The sequence below is a fragment of the Jaculus jaculus genome, chromosome 5 (genome assembly GCF_020740685.1).
Source record: "Jaculus jaculus isolate mJacJac1 chromosome 5, mJacJac1.mat.Y.cur, whole genome shotgun sequence".
Lineage (NCBI taxonomy): Eukaryota > Metazoa > Chordata > Mammalia > Rodentia > Dipodidae > Jaculus > Jaculus jaculus.
Window position 1 is genome coordinate 114,075,272 of NC_059106.1, and position 27,927 is coordinate 114,103,198.

The following is a 27,927-nucleotide window of genomic DNA, read 5'->3' on the forward strand; positions in this document are numbered from 1 at the left end:
CTTTTGGCTTGGACTATGAAGAGAGAGGGCATTGTCTCGGTAAGACACCAAAAACTCCTCTTTAGAAAACAGCTCTTCCTGAGAGCGTCCCAGCTGTTTAAAAAGAGGCCCGGAGTTCCTGTCACTTTGCAAATGCTGGGAGACGGTGAACGCGGATGAGAACCAGTGCTGTGAAATGTGCACTATCTGCAGCCGAGGGGGAGGTGGCAAGCTTGAACTTCACCGGGGTCAGTGGGATCCTGTCCCTTGGGGCGACGAGTGGGGTCCTGAGCACCTGGAGCGCTCCCCTGCCCAGAGGGCGCTGCAGACTCGTGCTGCCCCGGCACCGCCGACCGCTCCGGCTCCGGGGCAGCGCCTCAGTACCCGGGGCCAGGCCGTCCTGGCAGGTCCGTGTCGGCGCTCTTCAGCCCCCGAGCGGAGCGGAGTAGGGCAGTTGCCACGCGGGAATCACAGATTGCAGGCCGGGGGCGGGGGGTGAGGAGGCCGACCTCGGCCTCCGCGGCGCGGGGCAGGGCGGGGCCGGGCCGGGCGCCGGGGGCGGGGCGTTCGGAGGAGCCGATCAGGGGGCGGGGCCCCGGGATGAGGACTGGGGCTGCCCCGGCCCGCCGAGCTGGGGGCGGGGGCTAGTTTTTGCAACGGCTAAGAGCCTGTGGGTTTATTATAAGGCGGAGCTCGGCGGGAGAGGTGCGGGCCGGGGCAGAGGCAGGCGTACAGGAATCCGATAGTCGAGAGCAGCTCCAGCCGGCAAACCCGCAGCCCTCTTCCAGGATAGCGTCCGGGAAAGCAGAGCGCCGCCAGCAGCAGAACCGGCCCCGAGCCCGCCCGCCCGCCGAGCCCCCGGCCGCTCTGGGCACCAGCATGAGGCGCGCGGCGCTCTGGCTCTGCCTCTGCGCGCTGGCCCTGCGCCCGCAGCCGGCCCTCCCGGTGAGTGTGGCCCGGGACGGGGCTGGAAGGAGGCGGGAAGCCCGGGCTCGCCACCCGCCGATGCCGGCGGCGGCACGTGGAGGGGGAGGGGAGCGGGGACTTCTTCCCGCGCTACCTCGGGCGGCTCTGGGATGGTGAGACCGGGAACCCACTCCCTTCACCGTCGTGGGTCCCCGCGCATGTCTTGCCACTCGTGGCCGGGGCGTCCCACGGACCGGAGCTCCCGCTGCTCCTCAGCTCTCAATTACGTAAAACACCCCCACATGAGTCTGGGGTGCCCCGCTCCCACCGCAGTCTCACAGGGCATCTCGAACACCGGTCCTCCCCCAGTGACCCGGCGGGCTGCAGTGACCGCAGCCACAGCGCCCCTTCCGCTGACCCTAATTCAAGCCAGACGGAGGGTTTGCGCCCCCGGCAGCGCCGAGCCCGGGCTCTGGCCCCTCCGCGCCGAGGGAAGTTTGAGCGCAATAGGGACGTGCTGACTGGCCGAGGGACCAAGGACCAGGGCTGGTTCGGGGGCCCTCGGGTTTACTTGGGCTGTCCCAGGTGAGCCCAGCAGGCTGGCAGAGGGAGGTTCCAGGAAGTTGGAAGCCTCGCCACTCTAGAGACCGCGAGGAGCCCAACTTTTGGGTGGCTCAAGTCGTGCATTTCCCGGAGCGTTGTCTTCGCCTGGGCCGCGCGCCCGGAGCGCGCGGGGTCCTTGCGCGCGAGTGGACCCCGCAGTGGCTCTTCCCCCTCCCCCGACTCGGCTTTGTGCTGCAGCCGCGCGGAGGGAAGGCGGGTCCCTTGGCCCGCCCAGTGGAGCCACGGGGAAAGGAGGACAAACATGGAACTCGCGACTCAGGGGAGGCCTTTGGGTAGGATGCAGCTATCCACCTTTGGTGGGGGGGTTGGTCTCCCCTGAAAAGGAACGTGACCGACAAAGAGCATGCCACGGGTCCCCAGAAAGTGGCTCTCCCGCCGCAGCCGCGGTCCGCTAGCCCGCCTTCCCCAACGGGGGCGCTTTGTTCTCGGCCCCAGTAACCCTTTCCTGGAAACCGCCCCGCAGCGCCGGCCCTGGACGTGGGCTGGGTCCTGGGCAGCTGCCAGGTGTCAGCGCTGGCCTCGGGGTGCCCACGCCCCTTGCCCCCGCACCGGCTGCGCAGTCCCCGGGGTCCTCTGGGCTTAGTCAGGCTCTGGAGGCAGTGGGGAGGTGTGGAGCAGGGGGCTTTTCCTCTTCCGGAAGTAGCGGTCTCTCTCCACCACATCTGGACAGCTCGACTTCCCTAGTTCTGGCTGTGGGAGGCACGTGGGCAGGGAAGGACTCTTGTATGTCCCTGAGCAGTGACGAACCTCTGCAAGTGTTACCCTCTATAGTACTAGCAGCCACCAGTTAAGAGTTGAGAGTTGACCCTTGAGGTGAGGAAAGCTGGGGGACTTAGATTTTTTTTTTTTCGTTGAGGAGATTGGTTAAAGTGTTTTCGCTGCTTCTGCATGAAGTCAGCTAGAGTATTCCAAGGCCTATTGAATTGCTCATGAGTTGGAGTGCTGGACCATGGTTCCCAGGGAGGGACGTGTCTTCTGAGCCCGGTCTCCCATGCACTCCTGGCTTTGAGGTTCAAGAAGTTAGTTGCTCTTGAAAGTTGTGGTTTCTGTGGGACTTCGATTATGCCTGGAATCACTGTTACCACTGTGCGGAAGAGAGTGGAGCCACTTGGCATGCCTTCCTGACCCTCCTGGCATTATGTCCTGCTCCACTCTGCAGTCTCAAGTTGGGCCTCGGAGATGGGGTTCTGCCACTTTCCAGTCAGGATCAGAAGGGGTGATGGTTTCTTTGGGTCTGCTTTGGGCAAGACAAGATATTCCTAAAATCTGTTAACACTGGCTAGGCTGCTGTAAAGGTGGGGTTCTTGGTGGACCATATTTTCTGTAGGCTAGGAAGGGGGCAGATGCTGTAACAGTAGGACTTTTTGGTTCAAGAACTGGACACTGTAGGAATCCCCCACCCCCCAGGAAGCAGGAGTGTCTGTGTGGGGTAGGGAGGAACAGGCCTTAGGTTCCTGTAGTCAGAGGTTAAGCTGAGCCCCAAGGCACTGCCTGAGCTTTGAGATCAGCTTTGAATTCAGCTTGGAGCTTAAGTGTTCATTTTGTTTTTTCTTATTTTATAAAGTTTGGTTTGTTTTCTCTTTCCCAGCAAATTCCTTGCTTCCTATGTTTGGTTAAAAGTGGGTTCAGCCAGGCATGGTGGCGCATGCCTTTAATCCCAGCATTCGGGAAGCAGAGGTAGAGGATCGCTATGAGTTCGAGGCCATCCTGAGACGACATAGTGAATTCCAGGTCAGCCTGAGCTAGAGTGAGACCCTACTAGGAAAAAAAAAAAAAAAAGTGGATGTGGGTTCAGCCAATGAGGAGGCATTCCAGGGGTCCCAGCCCCTTTTTCCTAACAAATGAAGGCCATTGGGATTTGCTTAGAATGGGAGCAGGTGTCCACAGTTGCCAGAGATTTGACTCCCTCTGAAAGTTCCCTTGGCTCCTGTGGGAAGCAGGTCAGAACCCCTCAAGGGACTGTTGAGGTAGGGAGGAGGACTGCTACTGGGTGCCTGGCTTTGAATAGGCAAGGGGAGGCTGCTCAGAACCACTCCCCAGGGACTGAAACAGGTTTGTGTAACACATCCCTCTGTGGGTGTGCGTGTGTGTGTGTGTGTGTGTGTGTGCGTGTGTGTGTGTTTGTCTTTTGTTTCTGCCATGGTCACTTGCTCTGGAATAGTTACTTGCTATTTTTCTCCCTCTCTTTCCTCTCCTTCTCGAAAGGCCTAAAAATCCCTTTTGCTTTAATTATTTGGACTAGTAGAGACATTTCCCCAGAGGTGGTTTAGGGGGTGGTGGTGGAAGAGGCAAGGCTCAGCCTTTGGAGGTGATGTCACTGTTGGCTTCAGCTCCCTGGGGAGGGTGGAGCCGGTTTAAGTCCCTACCTGTGGCTCTTGATGGGTTCCAATAAAACACACATTGATGGGGAGAAGGCTCTGAAGAGTGTCTGGAAAGCTTGATCTCTGCAGTATTTTCTAGAAGAGATTTCTTTCTTTCTCTCTAACTTTCTTTCTTTCTTTCTTTCTTTCTTTCTTTCTTTCTTTCTTTCTTTCTTTTTTAATTCTAGAGATCCTTTGAGAACAAAATGTCTTGGTATCCAGACCTTTTCAGTGAGTTAAAACTCACTATTATCTTACAAAGTAGTCTGTCTTTGGGCCAGACTCTCAAAAGCACTTAATTCCTTTGTTATCAACAATAACAAAACTTATAACTTAATCTCTTCCCCACTGTGCCAAGTCAAGCATCATCTGGTTCTGTTAGGTTCTGAAGAACACTGGATCTTGGGACCTCCTGGTTTCCCCCTTGTTGTTTTGAAGTCTGAGGGTCTCAACTTGTCAGTAACCTTTGGACTATGGATTTGGTGGATCTCTGAGGTTCCACACACAGGTGATGGAATGGACACTAGGGTGTAGCTGTTAGACCCCACCCCTCCTGATTCTGGAATGATAAAGAGACCTAGACCAAGGAAGGGACCTAAGGACTTCTCAGTGAATACTCATGATCTGGGGGAAGCACTTGATGAGCCCATAGCCTAGTTACTCAATCTCATCTGATCTGTGACTAGCCTAGAGTATCAAGGCTAGTTTACTATACATACTGATGAGCCAGGGCCCTTGTTTTTATTTTGAGACAGCATCTCAGTCTGTAGCCTGGCTGGCCTGGAATTCTCTGCAGTCTTCCTACCTCAGCTTCCAGAGTGCTGGAACTGCAAGCATTAGCCACAGTGCCTGGCTAGATTCATTTTCTTTATCCTGACTTTGTTCCTGTCTCCACCTCTTCATCATATGCTTTATTTGGGTTTTAGTTAATGTTCTCTATAACTTAACACTCATACTGATTGGCGGGCCAGAAACAGCTTTGGATTAAGCAGAGCCCCAGGACCAAGGCTCAACTTTGCCACTAATTTACTATGTAATCTCCGGTGACTCACTGTACTTCTAAGTCTTGTCTTCATGTGTAAAACAGACATCTATATACCTGTTCTTCCTGCCCTGGTTGTGCCATTTTTGTATTCATTTCATAATGGATGTGTGAAAGTGCTTTGTAATGAAAGTGCCCAAGGAGAGTTAGCTGTGTGTACAGTTAAGGTTATCTTTAATTGAGCTACTATTAAGGACTGCTTACTTTCCCTGCAGTTTTATGTAGTCTTTACTCCCAAACTTTTATGATATATATCATTGTTCTACCTTTTGAATCTTTTGAATGGGGGGGGGGGGAGGAGCCTAAAGAGGTAAGCTCCGTCCATGGGACAGAAAATGACAGAAACAGGATTTTTGGTATGTGTGTATTTGTGTATGCATATGTAGTATAAATACCCTAGGCTGTTAACCCCCTGCCCCAAGAAGTCCAGAACATAGAGGCTGGCCAAACCCTGTGAGTCCAGCCTGGTATTTGCAGGTCTACCCTGGAGACTCTAGGGTGCAAGCATTTTGGATGGAGTAGGCATTGGACTGTGCTGAGCTAGCTGCACTGTGCCTTTGGGTAAACCCTGAGTATTGGGCAATGCCTTGGGCCTTGGCTGTGGGTACCTGATGACTACTTGGTCACAGACAAGAGTTCCTCACAGAAAGCTGAGGTCAGGAGATAGCCTTGGGACCCAGAGCAGGGTGGATCATATGCATAGTGGACCTGAGGCTACACAAGGCTCACACCTTTTTGGCTTGTTTGGGTGGTGGTGCCTCCTTCCCCCAGTCAGCTGAAACACATGCTGGCTGTTGTTTATCCTGAGCACCAGAGAACATTTGCAGATGTAGTAGATTTCTAGTAAGCCCTAGGAAGTGAATATCCTAGCACAAGTGGTCAGGCCTGTGTGGCCTTCACTTTCTGGTCCCTCCAATGCTAGGTCCTGCTAGAGGAGCAGCCCCAATAAACTGGTCATTAAATAGTTTCTGGTCCCAGATGTACTGCTTCTTGGTTGCTTTCTTTTTTCTTTTCACCCACCAGCTTTGGAGTGCTGCGTTGAAAGCTTCCCTGAGATCCTGCCTCCCTGAGCCCAGAAAGAAGGAATGAAATTTAGGAGCATGTTGCAGTCAGGTTCATGTTGCTGGCAAAAATCACCCCACCAAGAGCAGCTTGTGAGAAAAAGGGTTTATTTTGGCTTATAGACTCGAGGGGAAGCTTCATAATGGCAGAGGAAAATGATGGCATGAGCAGAGGGTCGACATCACTTCCTAGCCAACATCAGGTGGACAACAGCAACAGGAGAGTGTGTCAAACACTGGCATGGGGAAACTAGCTATAACACTCATAAGTCCGACCCCAACAATACACTGCGTCCTGAGAACCTAGCATTGAGAACACCTAAGTTTATGGGGGACACATGAACCAAACCACAACAGAGGGTCTGTAAGAAGAGGGCTTTTGTCTCTAGGATCCTACCCAGGAGCAGAGAGGGTGGGAATGTGCAATTAGAACATTCTACTTGAGCCCTGACCAGGGAGGGCAAGCATTTGTCTCACCATATTCATATAGATTTGGGTGCAGATCATAGAGATGAGGTCCCAGAGATGAGGACTGAGGCTTGGGGGTAGTTTCAGTAATAGCATAGTTTGCTGCTTTGGGCAGATATTGAAGGCTTCTGCTCAGAAAGGCAAACTTTGCCTGCATGGAAGACTGCTGCTGTCTGCTCACAAGGAGCTTACATTATGAGGAGATCTGCTGCTGTTCCCAGGCCTGACAGCACAGATCACCTCCTTGTGTCAGTACTGGGGTAGCCCTGATGGGTCCTAGGGGAGAGGTATCCTGCCTGTCCTGCCCCATGTGTTTAGGGAGCCAGGAGGTTTGACGAGTCCTGCAAGTCGCGACAAGCCTAACAGGACCTGGGGAGCGTGCAGTGGGAAATATTGGGACCTTTGACAGGAGAGGGAGAGGGGTGGTGGCAGGCTTGCTGTCCTCTTTGGGATTTGCCCAGGGATCTTTCCTGTGTTAACTCAGAATCTCAGAGGCTTCCAGTCCCATCTGCTTCTCATCTCTTCCAACTCAGAGTCTCTCAAGGGTCTCTATCTACTTGTGCTTATGGTTTCCTGGGCTGCCTAATTATATGGAGAGGATGCACTATGCTGGCCTCCAGCCCTGGGAAAAGCTCCTCTGCCGCGTGACTCACCTGAGACGTGCCGCTGTGTGCGCTCTCTGGCACATGCGCATGCTCAGGGGCTGCAGTCACACTGGCTTTGGCCAGGGCAGTCCTGAGGCATCTTCTAGGGCTTTCCTACCTGTTCTGCTGCAGTCATAGCTTTTGGGAAACTAGGTCACCAGTTACTTGTCTGCAGCTTCCTTCCCAGATGTCTGGAAGCTTGCTCCTCTCTCTTCCCTTCTGGGTGTCTTTCCCCTTCCTAACGGCAGCTCTGGTCCTTGGCATCCTTGGCTTAGAAGTATGCAGAAATGATTCTTGTCCTTCCTGGTCCCAGCTCTGTTCTTGATTTTGTGTGGCTCAAGCAGTCTGTTTCCCCTCTGTGCTCAAAGACCCTTCCCTCCTCCATTTCTGAAAGCCATGTCCTGGGATGGGCAAAGGTAACCCCGCAGGAATTCCTGACAGTTTTTCCTGCTGTCCTTTTTTCTCTTTTAGAAATTCAACAGGGAAAACTGGCTGTCCCAAGGGCCTCTCAGGATAGACTACTGGGTGCAAGTAGAGATCAGGAAGGCTTTTGGTGCTCAGCATGGGAGCGAGGGTGGATGAGGCCCCTGGGCAAGGTCAGGCTGGAGGTGGGAGCCCAGGCAATGTTTTCTGTACCCACACCCATACATCCTGGCACCCGCCCCGAGGTCCGTTCATCAGCAGGAATGAAAGCTTTGTTGGGCAGGTTGGGGCAGCAGGGAGGTGGGCGTGTTTATCACTTCACACATCAGCTGAGTCATGGTGCCAGGCCCCACGGGTCCTCCCTGGAGACTTACCCAACCAGCCTTGACCCACTGGTGCCTATTGTATGGCACGAGATGGGGCAGGACAGTGAGGTACACCAGAGGGCTCAGGGGCCTGGCTTGTAGCCCATCAGTGAAATGGGGGCAGAGGCTGAGGGGAGGCCATGACTTTGGGTGTTTATGACCTCTTGTGTCTGTGTCACATGACTAGCGGGTGTCCGGGAGGCTGCCGCTCTGCCCCAGGAGCATTCTGCCATATGTGCTGAGGGCTCGTGAGCGCTACTTAGCTCAGCTGGACCCAGACCTACACCTCTTGCTGGGAGCACCAGAGGGAGTGCCCATCAGCAGAGGCCATAGGCCCACACAAGTCAGGGAGATGATGACAACAAAGGACATTTACAATGTCTGCCTTTCATCATGGGCCCTAACCAGTCAGAGGGCTTTATCCCATAATCTCACAAGACTGGTGTCCATTTAGTAGTCTGCCTGCAAGGCGAAACATTCCTCAAGGTTTCAGACCTGCAGGATTTCTGGCCTAGGGGAGAATTTGGGGAGGGTCTTCCAGACAGGGCAACAGGAGGAGCAAGGCAACCAGGCCTGCCCTGGGAATTCTCCTGGGACCCTTCATCTCCAAAGGCGAAAAGCTCTTCCAGCACAATGACAGGAACTGGGCCTCCTAATTTTTCACATTCCACCCTTCTGTAGCTGTGCAGGCCCTTTTCTGGTAAATCTGCCTTCCTCTTCATGCCAGGGCATCCACCTGGCTAATGCCTGGGTCTGCCTACTTTTTTTTTTTTAATTTTTATTTATTTATTTGAAAGCGACAGACACAGAGAGAAAGACAGATAGAGGGAGAGAGAGAGAATGGGCGCGCCAGGGCTTCCAGCCTCTGCAAACGAACTCCAGACGCGTGTGCCCCCTTGTGCATCTGGCTAACGTGGGACCTGGAGAACCGAGCCTCGAACCGGGGTCCTTAGGCTTCACAGGCAAGCGCTTAACCGCTAAGCCATCTCTCCAGCCCTGGGTCTGCCTACTTTTGAAGCCCAACCTAAAGTCATCCTCCATCCTTGGGGACCTGGAAGGGCCAGGCTGAGAAGGCAGGATTCTGTTGCAAGGCCTGGAGAAGGTGGGTAGAGTGAAGACTTGGGAGGTCTGGGTACTGGTGTCCACCTGTGCCATCCACGTGCTGGCACCAGGAGCTCCTAGGAAGGCCTTTCAGGACCTGAGCCCCAGCCTTGTTCTTTACTGCCTGCCATGCCAGTGGTGGCTAAGGATCTTCCTGCGGCTGCTAGTTGGGGACCTGATTGTGTCAAGGGTCACAGAGTGATATGTCTCTGGGCTCTTCTGCAGCAGCTTAGCACTTCAGGCATGCCCTGGAAGCTCCCTAGGTCTTGGAGGCCCAAACGCTCTAGAGAGTTCTGAATGGATACGGCGGTTAGGTTGAGGCTTGCAGGGCCTCAGGCTATAGGATGTCTCTGAAGCCACAGAGACCGTTGTGGAGGCTGACATCACTCCAGTTCTCTCCAGAAGAAAACTGAGGGGGCGTGGTGCCATGTTAGGACCACATCTCTCCCAGGATGGCATGGGGTGGGGCTCTTCCCTCTAGACCTTGGACATGGCCCGTGAACTGGATGTGGTCTTCATACACTGGCCCCAGAGGCATTCAAAGTCCTGACACCTGCACCATGAGCATGGTGGTTCCCTGGTAGGCCAGGGAGGTATAGAAATCTAGAAGTGGTCCTGAGATTTGTGTGGTGAATCTGACCTAGGACAGGCTAGCCATTCAGTGGACACTCTAGCCACTCATCTTGCCACAGAGGTCTGAGTTTGTCGTTGGGAGCTCAGCCTGATCCAAGTTTTCATGGCTGGGCCAGTGAGGTAGATTTAGTGCTAGCTGGCTAGTTTGCCTCACCTTACGTAAACCTGGGCTGGGCCACAAAGAGGCCCATGGGATTGGAGTGTGGCCCACCTGGATCTCATCTGGATTTAGCGTGTTTTGTGTAATCTTGAGCACCACTCTTTACCTCTCTCTAAGCCTGCTTCTTCCTTGTAAGATGGGCTTTTTCATATCCTGCCCAAGGGGCTTTTTGAAAAGATTAATGAAGTAATATGTTAAGGCCCTGTCTTTGCCTAGAGCCAGTCTGCAGGAGCACTGAGGGTGGTCTGCTGTGGGGAGCACCACCAGTGACTATGATCGAGGTGTGGAGGGTGCAGAGACTCACTGTGAATGGCCATCTGGTCTTGCCGTAGGGTCGCTGCTGTTACTGGGTATGCAGACATGGTTTTTGCCCCTTTTCAGTAACACAAGCCTTCAGTGGCAGGCCAGACTTCTGTCCCCACCTGAGCATATGCATGGGGCTGGCTCCTGACCTGAACTGTGGGAGCTGGTCTACCAAGTAGGGAGGAAGCCAGGTCAACTCAGATACTTGGGCACCTGACTGGGGGCTCAGATGAGTAGAGCAGAGCTTCAGTTGTAAGGTCTGGTGGCCTCTGCTTGGAACTTCAGACAGAAGGTTACCCTGTAGAGGAAACTGCCTCTCTGCGACTTCTGGCATCCTGGGTCAGAGTACAAGATGAAAGAGGCCCTGAGCCCCTTCAGTGACAATGAGAGTTGCTTTCCTCCATGGGGTGAGGGCACTAGGTGCCACAGTGTTGGAGCAGGTCTGTAGCAAGCCTGTGTGGCCTATCTTTACCTTGATGGCTGTATGCCCTTTAAAAAAACAACTGTCCTCTTTGCCTCAATTTCTTCATCTGTAAGATGGGTGTGGTTCTGAAGTGGTTGTTAAGATTTAACTTTATTAATTTAGGGAAAACGTTTAGATTGGTGCCGTCCACATGTTACTCAAGAAATTTAAGCTGAGATTACTTTTTTCAAGGCCTAATTTGGTTGTTTCTGTGCTTCATACGCCTCCATCTCCCCAACCCCCCAGCCAGGGTCACAGCCTCAGGCTCTTCTCCCACTTCTACTGTCAGCCTAAGCCCTAAGAGGCTGCTGAGGCTGAGGCTGTCCGCACTGTCCCCCTTCAGCCATATTACGGTCAACTACCAGTCTGAGAGGTTGTGCAAACTTCCCAGCATATCCAGGGTCGTACTGTCAGTAATAGGACCCTGGCTGCTTCTCTCCTGATTGGGTAGAGGCCTCTCCAGGAATTAGACCTACACACTCTCTTTAGACAGCTGCTGTAGAAAGACCTGGCTTCTACTTCTTGGACCAAGGGAACCAGCCCACCCTGCCATGAGACCCTTTCTAGGGTGCTCTGTCCTCTTGTGCCTTATCTGAGAGGGGGAGGTCTGCCCTGCCCCGACCAGGCCCCCCTTTCTCTATGTGGGAGGAGAAAAGGGAATTCAGTTCCTTTCCTAGGTATGGTGGTGCTGGCATCCACATCCTGACAAAAGTTCAGAGATTTGCTCTGCATCTTTCAGCCTCCCTTTTGTAATCCTCTGCCATGGGGTATTGCTTCTGTTATCCAACTGCCTTACCCCCAAGTTCCAGAATTAGTCCCTCCCCTATAGGAAACAGATTCATTATACTATAGCATGAATGACTAGCACTCCTTGTCCCCCCTATGGGTATTTTTCTTTTCTTTTTTTGCAGGGGGGGTATTTTTATTTTCAAGGGAATATTACTCAACTACAGAGATGCTGAGAAGAGAGATTTGGTGATAGACTTGGAGCAGGGCTGCAGCCTTGCAGCTGGAGCTGTGGCTGGTGGCAGGTGTGTGAAAAGCTATAGTTTCTGCCTCTGTGAAACTTGAAGACACTATTTAGCCAGTGTAGGGAAATGTCCTTAAGAAGACTAGATGCCACAGATGTCAGGCCCCCTTGGCTGGTAGATTCTGGCAGTTCTTGGGGCCATCCTCGGGGTGGGTGGTGGGGACAGGCTGGGCCTCCAAGAGGGACTGGGGAGGAGGCTTTTGCTTTGGACTTCTGGCCTAGACTCTCTTTAGGGCAGCTGGGGAGGGTAATGTGAGATGACCTTGGCTATCACCTCCATTCCTCCCATAGGCTGACACTTCTACAGATAGCTTGATTTAGGGCATCTCTAGCATCCTTCTAGCCCATAATGCTCTTCAGAAGTTGAGAAGGGATGATGTAAGGTTGTGGTGGTAAGTGTCCCTGTCCTTCCCCTGCACATCCCATTGTTGTGAGGCTTGCTGCTCCCTGCAGTAGCCACTGCACCTGGTTGCCCTTTGAAACTTGCTAGAACGCTTATGAAATAACCAGCCATAGGCTTTACCTCAGACGCTTTCTTACCACTGGCTAGCCAAATCCCCATTGTGCAAATAGACAATTCTGCTGAGCCCAGGCCACAAGGCACTTTTCCCTATATTGAGTCTTCTCATTTTACCTTGACCATATATATGTTGATTTTCAAGGTCTAGGGACCTGAGAAGGGGTGGATGGCTCCCTTGTGCAAGAGGACAGAGCACCCTGGAAAGGCTCTCATGGCAGGGTGGGCTGGTTCCCTTGGTCCAAGAAGTAGAAGCCAGGACTTTCTACAGCAGCTGTCTAAAGAGAGTGGGTAGGTCCAATTCCTGGAGGGGCATCTACCCAATCAGGAGAGAAGCAGCCAGGGTCCTATTACTGACAGTACAACCCTGGATATGCTGGGAAGTTTGCAGAAGGGTTTAGATCGCTCCCCTTCAGGAGTAGCACCAAACCAGAGGCTGGCTGGGCCTGGGCCTGGTGGCCTTGCTTCATGCTGACTGAAATCAGGTGGGAGCAGTAGAGCAACTGGTCCTCCACACCCAGGTCTCAGCAGAGCCTGTTTGGAGACTAGTCCTGGCATGTAGGCTGCTGGGCAGGCACTGGCTCCACAGAAGAGGGGGTTTGGTGGTGATACCTGGTCAGGACCTTGGTGATGGCAGTGGACTTTCAAGAACCAACAGCCCAGCCCCTCCAAGCAGGCTGTACAGTGTGGTACAGTGGAAAAGACCTACATTTGGAAACTGGGCTCTATTTTCTATGTGATGGCACACTAAAGGGAAATGCTTTCACAGAAAGGGGTCTTTAAAGTCAAGCTGGGGCTACAGTGAGGACTCAATGGTTAAGGCAGTTGCCTGCAAAGCCAAAGGATCCAGGTTCGATTCCCCAGGACCCACATAAGCCAGATGCAAAAGGTAGCACATGTGTCTAGAGTTCGTTTGCAGTGGGTAGAGGCCCTGGTGCACTCATTTTCTTCCTTCCTTTTTTTTTTTTTTTTTTTAATTAATTATTATTTTTTTTTTTCGAGGTAGGGTCTCACTCTGTCTGGCTCAGGCTGACCTGGAATTCACTATGTAGTCTCAGGGTGGCCTCGAACTCACAGCGATCCTCCTACCTCTGCCTCCCGAGTGCTGGGATTAAAGGTGTGCGCCACCACGCCCGGCTCTTCCTTTGTTTTTAAAATAATATTTATTTATTTGCAATCAGAGAGAGAAGAGAGACAGAGAGAGAGAGAAAGAATAGGCATGCCAGGGTCTCTAGCCATTGCAAATGAACTTCAGATGCATGTGCCCCTTGTGTATCTGGCTTATGTGGGTCTTGGGGAATCAAATCTGAGTCCTTTGACTTCGCAAGCAAACACCTTAACTGCTAAGCCATTTCTCCAATCCCCTTCCTTCCTTCCCAACCCCTCTCTCAAACAAACAAACAAACACATAAATAAATAAAAATAAAGTCAAGCTGGCGTGGTGGTGCACGCCTTTAATCCCAGCACTCAGGAGGCAGAGGTAGGAGGATCACCGTGAGTTCGAGGCTACCTTGAGACTACATAGTGAGTTCCAGGTCAGCCTGAGCTAGAGTGAGACCCTACCTTGAAAAAAAAAAAAAAAAAGCCGGGCGTGGTGGCGCATGCCTTTAATCCCAGCACTCGGGAGGCAGAGGTAGGAGGATCACCGACAGTTCAAGGCTACCCTGAGACTCCATGGCGAATTCCAGGTCAGCCTGAGCCAGAGTGAGACCCTACCTCGAAAAAGAAAAAAAAAAAAAAAAAAAAAGTCAAGCACAGAGGCTATCTTTCCTCCTTGCTTTTCCGAGGAATCCCCCAGGGCAGTGAGGTGTCTGGAGTAGCAAAATAGGGACTACTGAGGTGTTGTGTGAGGATGTGTAGGTAGATATCCTCTCATCTTTGTTCAAAGTGTACCACTGGCAGGGTCTTGGATGTTTCATGGGGTGCCTTGGGTCCTATGTTCCCTAGCCAGGCGTTTGCCTGGCCTGTCTTCTTGGCTCCACCCTGGGCTGGGCCCTTCACTCACTGGCCGTCACCAATCACCCTCTTAGCAGGTCCAAGCTTGACTCTTGTTGGAGGGAGCAAGCTGATAAATTACGGTGCCTGTTGCCGCCCGGAAATGCAGATGCTGCCTGAAGGCATTGGTGTAGCCGCTCCCTTTTGGGAGTGACTTTGGTGGGAGATTTCAGGGTCTTGAGGCCTCCCTAGCCAACAGCAGTCTACCAGTTCCCCAGGAGTGAAGGATTGGCCACCACCTCACCACATCCTGGGGCAGGTGGAAGCTGTTTCCTAGGCCCTGGGCTGTGACTCTTTCCCTAACAAAGGACTGTGGCCTCCTTATTCCACCCAGCTTAGCCTGTGAGAGCTGTAAGGGAATTCAGGATCATCTAACCAAGCCACTTCCACGCCCTACCTGCCACCCCCGACAACGGGAGCACCTAGTGTGGGAGGTGAAGACCATTATTGAGACGCTTGTTGGGACAATACTCTGCCATTCAGTACCCCAGCCATTTTAGCTAGGACTAAAGGAAAGGGTGTCTGTGCAGGGTGAACGGTCACACCTCCACATGGCAGGGCCCTGGGCTGTGCTGAGGGCCACCAGGATGGAAGTAAGTTTTCGTCATATTCTCTCCCTCTGCCTTGTCCCTCCAAGACCAGTTGACATCTTGCAGCCCAGTTACCCTTGGGGTGCAGCTTCTCCCTTGGGGCCTCTTGGCAGCCTCTTGCTGTTGGTTTTAGCTGCATCACTGGTAAGGGGCAGCTAATGAGAAGGTGTTGGACTAAAAAGCCAGTGACTTGGGAAGGCAAGGTGATGCCCCAGTAATCCTTGGCAGGAAGGCCTCCAGCATCAGGACCACAGTTCTTGCTTTTCTTGGTGGGGTTCGGGGAGTCTGGAAGGTAGATGTTCCCTCAGCTGTTTCATGAAGGACACATGTCCAGCACCAAGAGTGAAGAAGCTGGAAGAATAGAATGGTCCATAGCCTGTGCAGCTTTCTGAGGCTTTGCTATTGGGTGCCTTGTCTTTGAATGATGGAGTCAGACCAGGGACCCAGGTGGTGATCTTGCCCTACTGGGTGAGGCCTGTCTTCTCCAGACCACTGCTCTAAGTGTAGCCTGGGGGACCTCTGTAGGGCCTGAAGTCAGCCTTTGGGGACAGAGCTTCACTTGGCCTCTGCTCCTGGTGGTTCTCAGGGACCCTGGATGTGGGTCATGGCTCAGATATCATTCTTGGGTCATATTGTAGATTGTGCAGGAGGTAAAGTGCAGAGCTCTGCAGCCTTTCACCCTTCAGAGTTGTGACATTTGTGGTCATGGTAGTCAGTGCGTATCTCTTTGATCCACAGAGCTGACCAAAGCACCAAAGAGGGCCAGATTTCTCACACTATGAACCTGCTTGAACTCTCCTCAATGCCCAGGGGGATGTTGCTGTGGTCTGAAATCTTGGTAGGGTAGGAGTGAGGTATGTTTGTCCTGGCATGGCCATGGGAGCATGTGTAGCTTGCTGAGTGGATTGTAACAGTGTGACTGAAGCCTGTCCTCCTATAACCAGTGTGGAGCCTCCTGACTAGGGAACCAGGCAGCTTGTGAATGCCTGTGACCTAGCTCCTTTGATATGAACAGCTCTTTGTTGCTGGATGTTGTAACTAATGGGACTTGTTAATTCAGTGACTCGCCTCCCACCTACAGAAGCTCGAGGTTTTGTTGCCACACTGGTGGCTACAGACTGCCCATAGCTCAGCTTCCCCTTTCTACTCAATGAAGTGATAGTTGCCAGCTCTTTCCTGTTTCGTACCTTGTGTTGATGGCATCCACTACTGGAGGCTGGCTGGGGGTTCAAGGCCCAACTCCAGTGCAGTCCTTAGGTAGCCTTTTATAGCCAGGCTTCTGAGGCTCTGTCTTCCTGAAGCCTCTGGTATGGGGCACCACACCACTAATAGGGAGGGCAGTGCCAGGACAAGATTATTTTTTTCTTACCTTGCTTACCCACTAAAGATAATGGTTCCTGATTTTTGAGGTCGAAGGCCCAAATTTACTTCCATAACCTCCTTACATGCTATTATACACTTAGAATCCATGGTTGACAGAACATGTTAGTAGTGTCTGAGGGTGATAATTGGAAACTGCTGGTCTTTGTGCTTGAAAGCTGCTCGTTGATGGGGTGGGGAGCCGATGGGCGTCCTTTCCATAAAGCAACTGAGTCTACTGTCCTTGAGCCTCTAGGGAGCACCCACTTAGTACCCTGGTTTGTGACACAGCCAAGGTACCCTTATCTCTATGTTGTCCTAGTGAGGTGCTGGAATTCAGACCACCTCGCAGCCCCTAGGAAGCTAGGACGTGGGGCTCCATCAGGTTACAGTTGCCAAGGAAGGTGTGGATTTGAGTGCAGGTGCTGGCAGGAAGTGGTTCCAGTCTGTCTTCTTAAAATATCCCTGCTAGCCTTCTGCCCACAAGCTCTGAATGTGCTCTTAGGAATGCCTGGCAGCAGAGGATGAATTCTCCTGGATCCCATCCTGAGCCACCATTGCTTTTGCATCTCCCATGTATGAGCCTGGTACCTCCAGATTACCTTCAGCTGCTACTCAGTGACCTCTCATTTGGCTCCTGATGCTTTGTTGAAGCTGTGCAAAGAATCTTGGGCCAGTTTTGCTTAAAATAGAAAGGCTCAGTCCTTGAAGGTAGTGGTGGTAGTCCATAGGCCTGAAAGAGAGAGAAGTGTGGCTCTACTGCAGGCGTGCAGACGCTTGCTGGATGGGTAGCATTAGGCAGGAGCCTCACCATGCCCAAACTCTGCTCCTTATCTGTTAGAGATACTAATCTCAGCTGTGTCTGAGCAGTTGCAGGAGAGGGTAGGTATCTAAAGGTGACAGTGGAAGTGTCTCCTGCCTTAGGGAAGGCTGAAGTCTTTGCACTCGGTTTCCTGTTGGACTAGGGCCCTGCTTTGGGCATTTTTCCAGGGTCTTTGCCACATAGCTAGAGGGGTGGCTAGGCAGATGGGCTGACCATCCTCTCTTCCTTCTTATACCCACATCTTATGTGTCTACCCCAATAATCCTCACCTCTAGGTGATCCAAATCTCTGGCTTTAGGTTGTCAAATCAGCCACAGTCCAGGGTCTATGCTGTGGGTAAAGAAGGAGCAAACACCTTGACTTTGAGAGATCAGAACATAAGAACCTAGATCTTTCTGACTGTACAATTAGTTTCTTTCCTCTCTTTCTTCCCTTCCCCTTCCCTCTCCCTCTCTTCCTGTGCATGTTTGTGGTATGTGTGTTTGTATGCTTGTATGTGAATGCATGTGTGCATATGTGTGTGTGTGTGTGTAAGGCAGAGGTCAATGTCTTCTTTAATCACTGTCTACCTTATTGTTTTTGATTTTTAAAATTTTATTTTTAAAAATATGTGGGCTGGAGACATGGCTTAGTGGTTAAGTGCTTGCCTGTGAAGCCTAAGGACCCCGGTTCGAGGCTCGGTTCCCCAGGTCCCATGTTAGCCAGATGCACAAGGGGGCGCACGTGTCTGGAGTTCGTTTTCAGAGGCTGGAAGCCCTGGCGCGCCCATTCTCTCTCTCTCCCTCTATCTGTCTTTCTCTCTGTCTGTGTTGCTCTCAAATAAATAAATAAAATATTTTAAAAAAATAATAAATTAAAAAAAAATATTATGTGTTTAAGAGAGAATGGGCACTCCAAGTCCTCTAGCCACTGCAAACAAACTCCACATGCATTCCCACATGGGTACTGAGGAATCAAACCTGGGTCCCTAACTTAGCAAGTGCCTTAACCACTAAGCCATCTCTCTAGCCCCACTTTTTTTTTTCTTTTTGGTTTTTCAAGATAGGGTCTTAATCAAGGCTGACTTGGAATTCACTATGTAGTCTCATGGTGGCCTTGAACTCATGGTGATCTTCCTACCTTTGTCTCCTGAACGCTGGGATTTAAGGCATGCGCCACCACGCCCAGATTTTTTTTTTTTTTTTTGCTGAAAAAATTTTCTTTTTATTTTACAAGAAGTTGATCAGTGCCATCCTGTGCAACCATCTGTTAGAGAAATTTTTCTTTTTCAAAAGTAAATGAAAAACCCTTTAAATTATATATTAATTTAATTTTTGAAACAAATTATAGGATATGCTTTGCCCTATTTAGCTCTAAATGTTACATTCAGAAACTGAAACATAAAACGAATAGTAGAAATAAAAATGAAACCTTAAAAAAATTGCTTTTCAGCCTCCTGCATTTCAAAGGTGATTATCATTAAGCCCAGATGAAAGAGTTGTGAGCCATAAGCCATGTTTAATAAAGAAATGTTTCTATTATCAGCAAAGTAACATCTTAAAACATACCATGACCCAGTTGAAATTTTAGTATAAACTTGCGTATCAAGGAGCTTTCTATTATTCACTCTACTTAAGAAAAATATACACAACTGTGGTATTCAAATATGTATTTTGAGTTGTGTGAGCACACATAAGTATGTGGGATATTCAAATTGCTGTAAAAGCTACAAAAGGCATACAGAAAAAAGAAAAAGATGAGCTCCTAATGATGGAATAGAAAGAAAAACTTATTTAGCTTTTGTGTGGATATGCATTTTCTTACATATTCATATCCAGTTGAGTGGTTAGCTGTCAAAAATGGAACCAGTAACACCGAGACTAGATTAAGCATGTACTATTTCTGACAATGGATCAGTGGTGATTTCAAGTTTTACTATATCTCAATGGTTTCATTAAGATTACTTATAGTAATATTTTAGTATCATGAAGTTTTGAGAGACACAGATTACATGAGTGTGTTAGTTATACCAATTTGGCAAAATTTATGGTGTTAAGTACCAGATGTTTTTTGATTTTTTTTTTTTTTTTTTTTTGAGGGAGGGTCCAGTCCAGGCTGGCCTCAAACTCATAGTGATACTCCTACCTGGCCTCCCAGTGCTGAGATTAAAGGTATGGGCCACCACACCTAGCTTTTTCCTCTTTCTTTCTTTCTAACTTATTTGAGAGGACAGAGAGAGAGAGAAAGAGGCAGAGAGAGTGGGCACATCAGGGCCTCCAGCCACTGCAAACAAACTCCATATGCATGCGCCACTTTGTGCATCTAGCTTATGTGGGTGCTGAGGAATCAAGACTTGAACCAGGTCCTTAGGCTTCACAGGCAAGCGTTTAACCTCTAAGCCATATCTAAAGTCCCCCCCCCTTTTTTGAGGTAGGGTCTCACTTGTAGTTCAGGCTAATCTGGGGGTTATCTCGGGGTGGCCTCGAACTCACAGCGATCTCCTACCTTTGCCTCCCGAGTGCTGGGATTAAAGGTGTGCACCACCACACCCGGGAGAGACAGAATAGGTGTACCAGGGCCTCTAGCAGCTGCAAATGAACTCTAGATGCATGCACTACTTTGTGCATCTGGCTTTATGTGGGCACTGGGGAATCTAACTTCAGTAATTAGGCCTTATGTGCCTTAACAACTGAGACATCTCTCCAGCCCCCAGATTATTTTTCCTCCAATTTTATTTAACTTTTTAAAAAGTTTTTAAGTAGAAAGTTGTATGGCTACATCATTTTTTAGTACCATCATTTGTATTGTCCCTACCCCTATTCCACTGAGGGCCCTCCTTAGTGGGATTGCTGGCATTTCCCCCTAGGTTTATGGGGTACAGCTCACCAATTTAGCAAGGATAGCTATCCAGCAAACTCCAGACATAGATCCTTCTATTTCCATCTCCTCAGCCCTGGGATTATAGTCATGTGCCACCATACACAGCTTTTAACATGGGTGCTGGGGATTCAAACAAGTCCTTATGCTTACAGGGTAAACACACTTCATTTTATTTTGAGGCAGGGTCTCACTACCCCAGGCTGACCTGGAACTCACTCTGTAGTCTCAGGGTGGCCTTGAACTCACGGCAATCCGCCTACCTCTGCCTCCCGAGTGCTGGGATTAAAGGCATGCGCCACCACGCCCGGCTCCATTCTGTGTTTTTGATTGGTTCAGTGGGCAGCTGATTGTCCTGGGTTCTGCAGAGGTGAAAGGTAGGACTGGCTGGATTTGCCTTTGCTTCCCCAGATGGCGGAAGGTGGCTCTAAGTGAGCCCACTTGTACCTAGGCAGCCCTGAGCAATGGCCTCAGTGTCTGCTGAGGAAGTACTAGGTGTCCTTGAGGGCAGTGCGCTGCGGGTGGTGAGAGCAGCAGGCCTGCTAGATGACACCAGAGCCACACCCGGAAGTCGGGTCTCAGTCACAGCTCATTTCCTCCCAAGGGGCCTGAAGTCTGGCCTTTTCCTCACCTGAGATGCTATTAGAGAGCTTCTAACTGAGGGTGGAGATGGGAGGTCAAGGAGGCCCTCCCTTGGTGGAGGTCTAGAGAGGGGATTGGCTTGACGGCTCAGAAGCTGGTTTGCTGGTTTCTGTGGAGACAAGGTTTGTTTAAGAGCTTGTTGTGTAAACAAGATCACACCAGGATAAGCTGAGTAGAGCCTAGGGAACAAATTGTTTCTGGGGCCTGGGCAGACCCAGAGTCTTACCTAGCTCTCAGAGATGCCCTGCTCTTGGGAAATAGCTAGGCTGTTGAGATTTCTCTGTGCAGAGAGGCCAGCCTCCCAGTGTGTGCTTGGGCTTCTCAGACATGCCTTCAGGGTTGTACTGGGCCCTCAGTGTGTCTTCTCAGCCTTGACTACCTTATCTCTTGAACAACAGGCCTGCTCCCCCTCAACCCCATGGTAGCATCGGCCGGAAGGTTTGCACTCTTGGGTGGCATGGGCTGGTCTGGTTAGAGCTGTGACTCCTACCCCATCTTTAGCTTTTCCTTGAGAGGGAGTTTGTGGGTCAGGAAGGGGTAAGTAAGATAGAAGTGGGGCTGGAGAGATGGCTTAGCGGTTAAGCGCTTGCCTGTGAAGCCTAAGGACCCTGGTTTGAGGCTCGGTTCCCCCAGTCCCACGTTAGCCAGATGCACAAGGGGGCGCACGCGTCTGGAGTTTGTTTTCAGAGGCTGGAAGCCCTGGCGCGCCCATTCTCTCTCTCTCCCTCTATCTGTCTTTCTCTCTGTGTCTGTTGCTCTCAAATAAATAAATAAATAATTTAAAAAAAAAAGATAGAAGTGATCTTGACTATGTTTCTCCTTGTTGACAAGGATGAATTGGAAACACCTGGGGTGATATGGACAGGTCATGGCCTGAGTAAGGTGAGGGAATAGCTTCTGACTGTTTCTTATGGACAGGCCACAATGGACTATGACTGTCCATTATGTCTGGACCGTGGTAGGCTATGGCTGCTTCTTTTTTTTTAATTTTTATTAGCATTTTCCATGATTATTAAAAAAATCCCATGTTAATTCCCTACCCCCCCACTTTCTCCTTTGAAATTCCATTCTCCATTATATTACCTCCCCATCACAATCATTGTACTTACATATATACAATATCAACCTATTAAGTACCCTCCTCCCTTCCTTTCTCTTCCTTTTATGTCTCCTTTTTCATTTACTGGCCTCTGCTACTAAGTATTTTCATTCTCACGCAGAAGCCCAGTCATCTGTAGCTAGGATCTATGGCTGCTTCTTGTGAACGGGTCACCCCGGACTGTTACTGCCCCTTAGGGCTGGGCCATGGTGGGTAATACTGCATTTGTAGATGGGGCCATTAAAGGCTCTTCTAGGCTCAAAACCTTTGTGGTGGTGGTGGGAGAAGAGGGTACAGTTTTGCTTTTTACTTTAAAAGGAAGTTCAGTGTTATTTCTGGCCTGCCAGTTTCTAGACATGCTGATATGTCTCTCACCTGGGTTCCTGAATGTAGAGCTTATACCCAGTCCAGCTCTGCTTTAGGAGCCCAGTGGTCCTGTCTGACCCTCCCTGCTCTTGTCTCACTGATGAGTGAGGCCCATGGGGTTGTGCCTAGTGTTTGCCAAGCTTTTTGAGCCGAGGCAACCTTGTTCTCTTGGAGCCTAGCCTCAGTTGGGCCACTCTGCAGAGGTCCCTGGAGAGACTCCTCCCACTTCCTCTTCAAACTCTGTCTTCTGCTCCCACACTGCCCTTTGTCCTCCACACAGGCCTACTGGCATCAGGGATTGCCACAGACTCCAGAATCTTGTTCCTAGGTTGAATGGCCCTCATGCATTACTTAGAGCAATAACTGTGGACACTTAACTATGTGCCAAGTTCTTTTTTTTTTTTTTTTTTTTTGTTTAAGGTAGGGTCTCACTCTAACCTAGGCTGACTTGAAATTGATTTGGAATTGGCTAGCGTCAAACTCCTACCTCAGTTTCTGAAGTGCTGAGATTAAAAACATGCGCCAACTGTTAGGTTTTTATTTGCAGAATTCCACTGAGTTTTTGTAACAGTTCTATAATGCATGTGCTAGTATTGCCCCCCCCCCCATGTTACAGATGGGAAACTGAAGCCAGAGGACATATAATGACATCCTTAGGGCTACTCAAGTGGTGAGTAGCAAGTTGGGGACTCTCTGGAGGGTTGGTGCTGAGCCATACAGATGTGCTTCTTTTTTTTTGAGGTATGGTCTCACTCTAGCCAGGCTGACCTGAAATTCACTATGTAGTCTCAGGTTGGCCTTGAACTCACAGCAATCCTCCTACCTCTGCCTCCTGAGCACTGGGATTAAAGGCGTGTGCCACCATGCCCAGTCCTTCACCTGCTCAGCTAGGGGCGATGCTCCACCTCCTTCAGTACCCACCCGGGTGCTGAAGGACTGTGTTGGCAATCCAGCACGTGTAGCTTCTTAGAACAGGAGTGGCGGGCAAGGCAGGCCACATTCCTGTGGCTGCTGTTGCCCACTTATTGCCACTCCCTTAGTACAGAGCCCCTTCAGGATTAGCTTCCTCTGCCCCCAGTCTGAATGGTGCTATGTCCTTCCTTCCCTGAGGATGACAGTAGCCTGACCAGAGTGACCAGGGCTGGGTGAGAAAACAGTCCTTCTGGCCAGGCCTGTGACTGCCCTGAATGGGGCTGTTTTGGCACAGATGGCCCTATTGTCCTCAGCCTGTGCTTCCTGACTATGGCATCTTTGCCTATGCCCAAGTGCTCAGGACACCTGCAGGCTACTTTCCTGGGTATAAATTGTCTTGGGATTATTCTTGGGCGCTGTTGTTGAGTCCCTTGCTGATGGTCTCCAAGGCTTGATTTTCAGGATAGGGTCACATACAGCCTATGTTCCCTGGTCAGGCTGCCTAACCAGACTGAGCATCTTGGGGTGAGGGCCCTGCCCTCATTACATGACCCAGTCCCTGGTACCAAGCTATGTCATCATAGCATCAGTGGGTGGAGGAGGACCAGGGGCGGCCCAGACCTGAGGATTCTGCATATGTAGCCGGGCCATGTGGCTGGCTTAGTGCACTTAGCTGTGTGGGATGAGACGCTGGTCACACCTCCACTCAGACCCACTTCTGATCCCTTTCCAGCAAATTGTGGCCACAAATGTGCCCCCTGAAGACCAGGACAGTTCTGGGGATGACTCTGACAACTTCTCTGGCTCAGGCACAGGTAAGGCTGACCCAGGACACTGAGATGACAGCAGGCTGGGGCTGAAGTGGTGGGCAGGCAGTCACCTGGTTTTAGTGAACCACCTCTCTTCCCAGCCCTACCTTCCCCAACTGGGTCAGAAGCATGATGCTAAGAGAACATAATGGCATCCAGCTGCATGAAGCTGCCCAGTTGACTGGCAGCTCCAGGGAGTAGAAGCAAAGGCTGTGAATGTGAGAGGCTAAGGGCTGCCCCATTGCACACCAGCACACACTCCCCTGGGGCCACCCTTTGGGACCTCCTCTGAGCCTTGGTGTTCCCATGTGTGAGATGGGAATACTATTTTGATCCAGATAATTTTGGGAGTTTTGGATAGACTTGCCATCAGGTCCCTGTTTCCCAAGGAAGAGGGACCCCTGAGCTGGAGCTAGTCCATGAGGCTTCACAGACGAAGTGGCAGTTTTAGAGTAAAGAAGGACTCAGCAGGGAGATCAAGGCAGTAGGGGAAAAGGGCCTTGAGCAGAGGCTAATGAGGCAGAAGGCCTTGTGTCCCGAAGCCTGGTTCCTCTGGAGAGAGGGCAGGCAAGTTGTGTGCACTGGGTGGGGTCCTGTTCCCACACTACCGCAGAACCTCTTCCCAGGTTTCTGGGGTCTTCCTCCCAGCTCCAGAGGCCAGGCTGCCCACAGGCAAAGGGTACTCTCCTGGGCCATGCTCCAGAGTGAGAGGAGGTTCAGCCCCAGCTAGCTCACTCTGAGCGAGAGTCCTCCTCAAGTCGTGGCCCAGTCTCTGGTCTCCTCCCAGCGAAGCTGGTTGGGCTTTGTTCTTGGGCTAGGGAGGGAGTCCCTGACCCTGGTATTCTCTTCTTCTGGCCCTAAAGGTGCTTTGCCAGATGTCACCTTGTCACAGCAGACCTCCTCCACCTGGAAGGATATGTGGCTCCTGACAGCCATGCCCACAGCTCCAGAGCCCACCAGCAGGGATGCTGCAGCTGCCTTAACCTCTGTCCTGCCCACTGGAGAGAGGCCTGAGGAGGGAGTGGCTGTACTTGCAGAAGTGGATCCTGGCTTCACTGCTCAGGAGAAGGAGAAAGAGGTCACCCTGGAGCCCAGGGAGACCACACAGCTCCCAGTCACTCAGCGGGTCTCAACAGCCAGAGCCACCACAGCCCAGGCACCTGCCACTTCCCATCCCCACAGGGATATGCAGCCTGGCCTCCAGGAGACTTCAGCCCCTGGCCAAGCTGAGCATCACCCTCCCCATGTGGAGGACAGAGGTGTTTTTGCCACCAGTGGGGCTACTGAAGACAGAGCCACGACTCAGCTCCCAGCAGGAGAGGGCTCTGGGGAGCAGGTGAGTGGCCTCTCATTGTTTGGGATGTTGTGTAGCCACCAGTGCCTGATAACCAGGACCCCGTGTTCTTTGAGCACATTATACTTCCTCCCACAAAGACGGGGCTCACAGGGTCCTGCCTCCTAAGTACAGACTGGTTATAAGGGTTAGCAAAGGAGTCCTTGGAGGTCATTCAAAGAGCTGCCACCCAAACTTACACTAGGGTGAAACCTCTCCCAAGCCGTATTTTTTTTCTCTTATAGCATCATGGGAATTTTCATACACAAATGTGTGCTGTGTGTCACTGGAGAAGATACTTGTCCTGGCTAGCCAGAGTCCAGTGTGACTATATCACAGGAGGGACGCTGGCTTTGGGGTCCAGGATGCACAGTCAGACCAGGTTGGGTGTGGTTGGTGGGGTGCAGGGAAGTCTACTTAGAGATTAGAAGTGCTGCAGGGAGCTGCTGTAGTGGTGGTTCTGACCCAACCTGCTCTCTTCTAGGACTTCACCTTCGAAACATCTGGTGAGAACACAGCTGTCGTAGCTGCCGTGGAGCCTGACCACCGGAATCAGCCCCCTGTGGACAAAGGGGCCACAGGTGCCTCACAGGGCCTCCTGGACAGAAAGGAAGTGCTGGGAGGTGAGTGCTAGGGAGGGTGGGAAAAGGCAGGCTGTAGCTCTGGGATGGCGTCTCTCCTGTGCTGTCCGGCAGGGGTGGGACTGCTGCTGAGCCCAAGTAGCCACTGAGCTGAGCCAACCTCTGTCCATTCCTTAGGGGTCATTGCTGGAGGACTCGTGGGGCTCATCTTCGCTGTATGCCTGGTGGGTTTCATGCTCTACCGAATGAAGAAGAAGGACGAGGGCAGCTACTCCTTGGAAGAGCCCAAACAAGCCAATGGTGGTGCCTACCAGAAGCCTACCAAGCAGGAGGAGTTCTATGCCTGATGTGGGAGCATTTCTCCCTTCACCCCTGCCACTCACTAGGCCCCCACTTGCCTCTTCTGTGAAGAACTATAAGCTGTGGCCTTCCTGCCACTGTGCCATCTCCCCAGCTCCTCCACCCCTCCGGCTACTCCTGCCCGTGCAGTCCTGGGGTGTGCTGGGAGCTCAGTCTGCTTCTCTGACTTTTGCCTAGAGGCTTGGGCGCAAAAGGTTTCTCGCATCTTGACTTTTCCACCACAGCTCTTCCTGGCATCCCACAGTGCTGACTCAGTCTCTGCAAATGAGAGCAGCCTCTCCTAGACTCGGCTCTGGAGAGAACTGGGACCGTGCAGCGCTGTGGACCTGGATGGCCTGCTGTGGCTGGAAGATCCTGGGGGCAGGGGGCTTTGGCTGACATACAATAGCACTTATTGTAGAGACAGCTTGGGGGCATGGCTGCACTGTGGCAGAGATGGAGTCCAGGGCTCCTCAGAATTCAGTCTGTGTCTACTTTAGGTATCAACTTGTTTTTGCACATGTTTCCTCTAGTTTCTCTGTTCATAGCCCTAATAAGACTAGTCTAGTAAGACTTTGTCACTTCTAGGGTAAGTTAAGTCAATTGACTGGTGTCCCTCATCTTGCTTCCCTAATTTGCATCTAGGAGACAGCATCAGGGTTAAGAAGACTTTTTATTGTTTTGTTTTTAAAATAGAAGAACCAAATCTGGATTCCACAATGCAGGCTTAATTTGTGTGTCTCTGAGTTTGTCACTCATGTGTGCAACAGGGTATGGACTGTGTAGTGGCCCCTCATTTTTGGTGGCCCGTTAGTGGGCTGACCACTCCAGGGCAGCCACCTCTTTTGAGCAGTCATGTCTGTCTTTGAACCCCAAACCATATCCATGGCCTGGGCCACTGCAACATTGGCAGAGCCTGTGTGAATAATTCTGGTGCTCAGGCTAAGGAGAGAGGACTATGGATGGATAGAAGGGTAGAGTGGGGGATCCTCAAGACTCTCCTGCCTTTGGCATCATTTCTGGGGAACCCTTTCTCCTGGAAATTGACAAGTGGCATTTGGCTACAGCTGTCACTGGCTCCTCCATCAGGAAGCAAGTTCACCTTCAGCTCCTGCACCTTTGCCTCGGGCTGGAGGTAGGAATGTTTCCCAAAGAGTCTTTTGCTTTTGGCAAAACGCTACTTAATCCAATGGGTTTTTCCCTGTACAGTAGATGTTGCAGATGTAATAAACTTTAATATAAAGGAGTCATGTGGACTCAACTGCCTTCACTTCTCTGGGATGGCATTGTGGACATGGCCAGCCTTTTCCCAAACCCTGGCAGCTCTGGGAAGCTGGGCTTGAGGCTTTGTGCCCTCATGTCTCTGAGGGAAGGGATCCTGGGTCCAGACTCACTCTGTTTTTTTAATTTTTATTTTCTTTTGGCTGAACTTCTTTGTGACAAGTTTGTAGGTTCTGCCAAGGTTTTACAGGGCCTGATGTCAGCCCTTCTAAATGGCTTAAGTATCCAGGACTCTAGCATAGCCTGACCAGAGATCACTACAGCCAGGCCTGCCTTGCAGGCAGACACCTGGGACAACCCTTCTCCTACACCTTTGCTGGAACCAAAGGCCCAGCTTGGAGGTCCTGGAAACTCATCCTTGCTTAATTTAACTAGACAACGTTCCAGCTGCTGGACAGGCTCACAGAGACATACCACCAAATGAAGAGAACCCCCATTCCCCGTGCTTGATCCTGGGACTTGCAGCTGGAGTGAATGATTGGACCCAATGTGAAGTGCAGGGGTGGGATGTGGGACTGCACTCAGCTTTGGGCCCATGGTTCAGCAGTGCCCCAGCCCTGGCTACTGGGCCCATTCATGTAACTGCAATAAACGGTACTTGTCGTCTTGGACAGCAGACACGTGGTGGTGGTGTTGGAATCTGTTCTTAGCCTGGCAATTCCCTTACCTGTCCCCTTCTGCAGTAGGAGCCTAACTGGGTTGTTCCAGCTTGATACCAAGCAACAGGATTGGCCCTGATTTCCCCTGCTGTAAGGGATGTGGGGGCCCATCCCTGCCTTCCACACTCAGAGTGCCAACATGAGCTAGATATGTCCCCTTGCTCTAGGTCATGAGGGCTTCCTGCTGACTCTGAGTTCCAGAGT

The 27,927-nt window shown here is 51.3% G+C and overlaps 1 protein-coding gene across 2 annotated transcripts; it reads left to right on the forward strand.

Moving 5' to 3' along the window:
• On the forward strand, positions 1-27,680 carry Sdc1 (syndecan 1). 2 transcript variants are annotated; one of them, XM_045150397.1, is made up of 5 exons: positions 1-39; positions 23,455-23,536; positions 24,394-24,866; positions 25,348-25,486; positions 25,622-27,680. In XM_045150397.1, exons 1-5 carry the CDS (start codon positions 16-18, stop codon positions 25,789-25,791), a joined length of 888 nt encoding a protein of 295 aa, XP_045006332.1. In that variant the 5' UTR covers positions 1-15; the 3' UTR covers positions 25,792-27,680. The 2 variants fall into 2 exon arrangements, with proteins under 2 accessions (XP_045006332.1, XP_045006333.1); XM_045150398.1 differs by lacking the exon at positions 1-39 and adding an exon at positions 633-924.
• Positions 27,681-27,927: the final 247 nt, after the last annotated feature.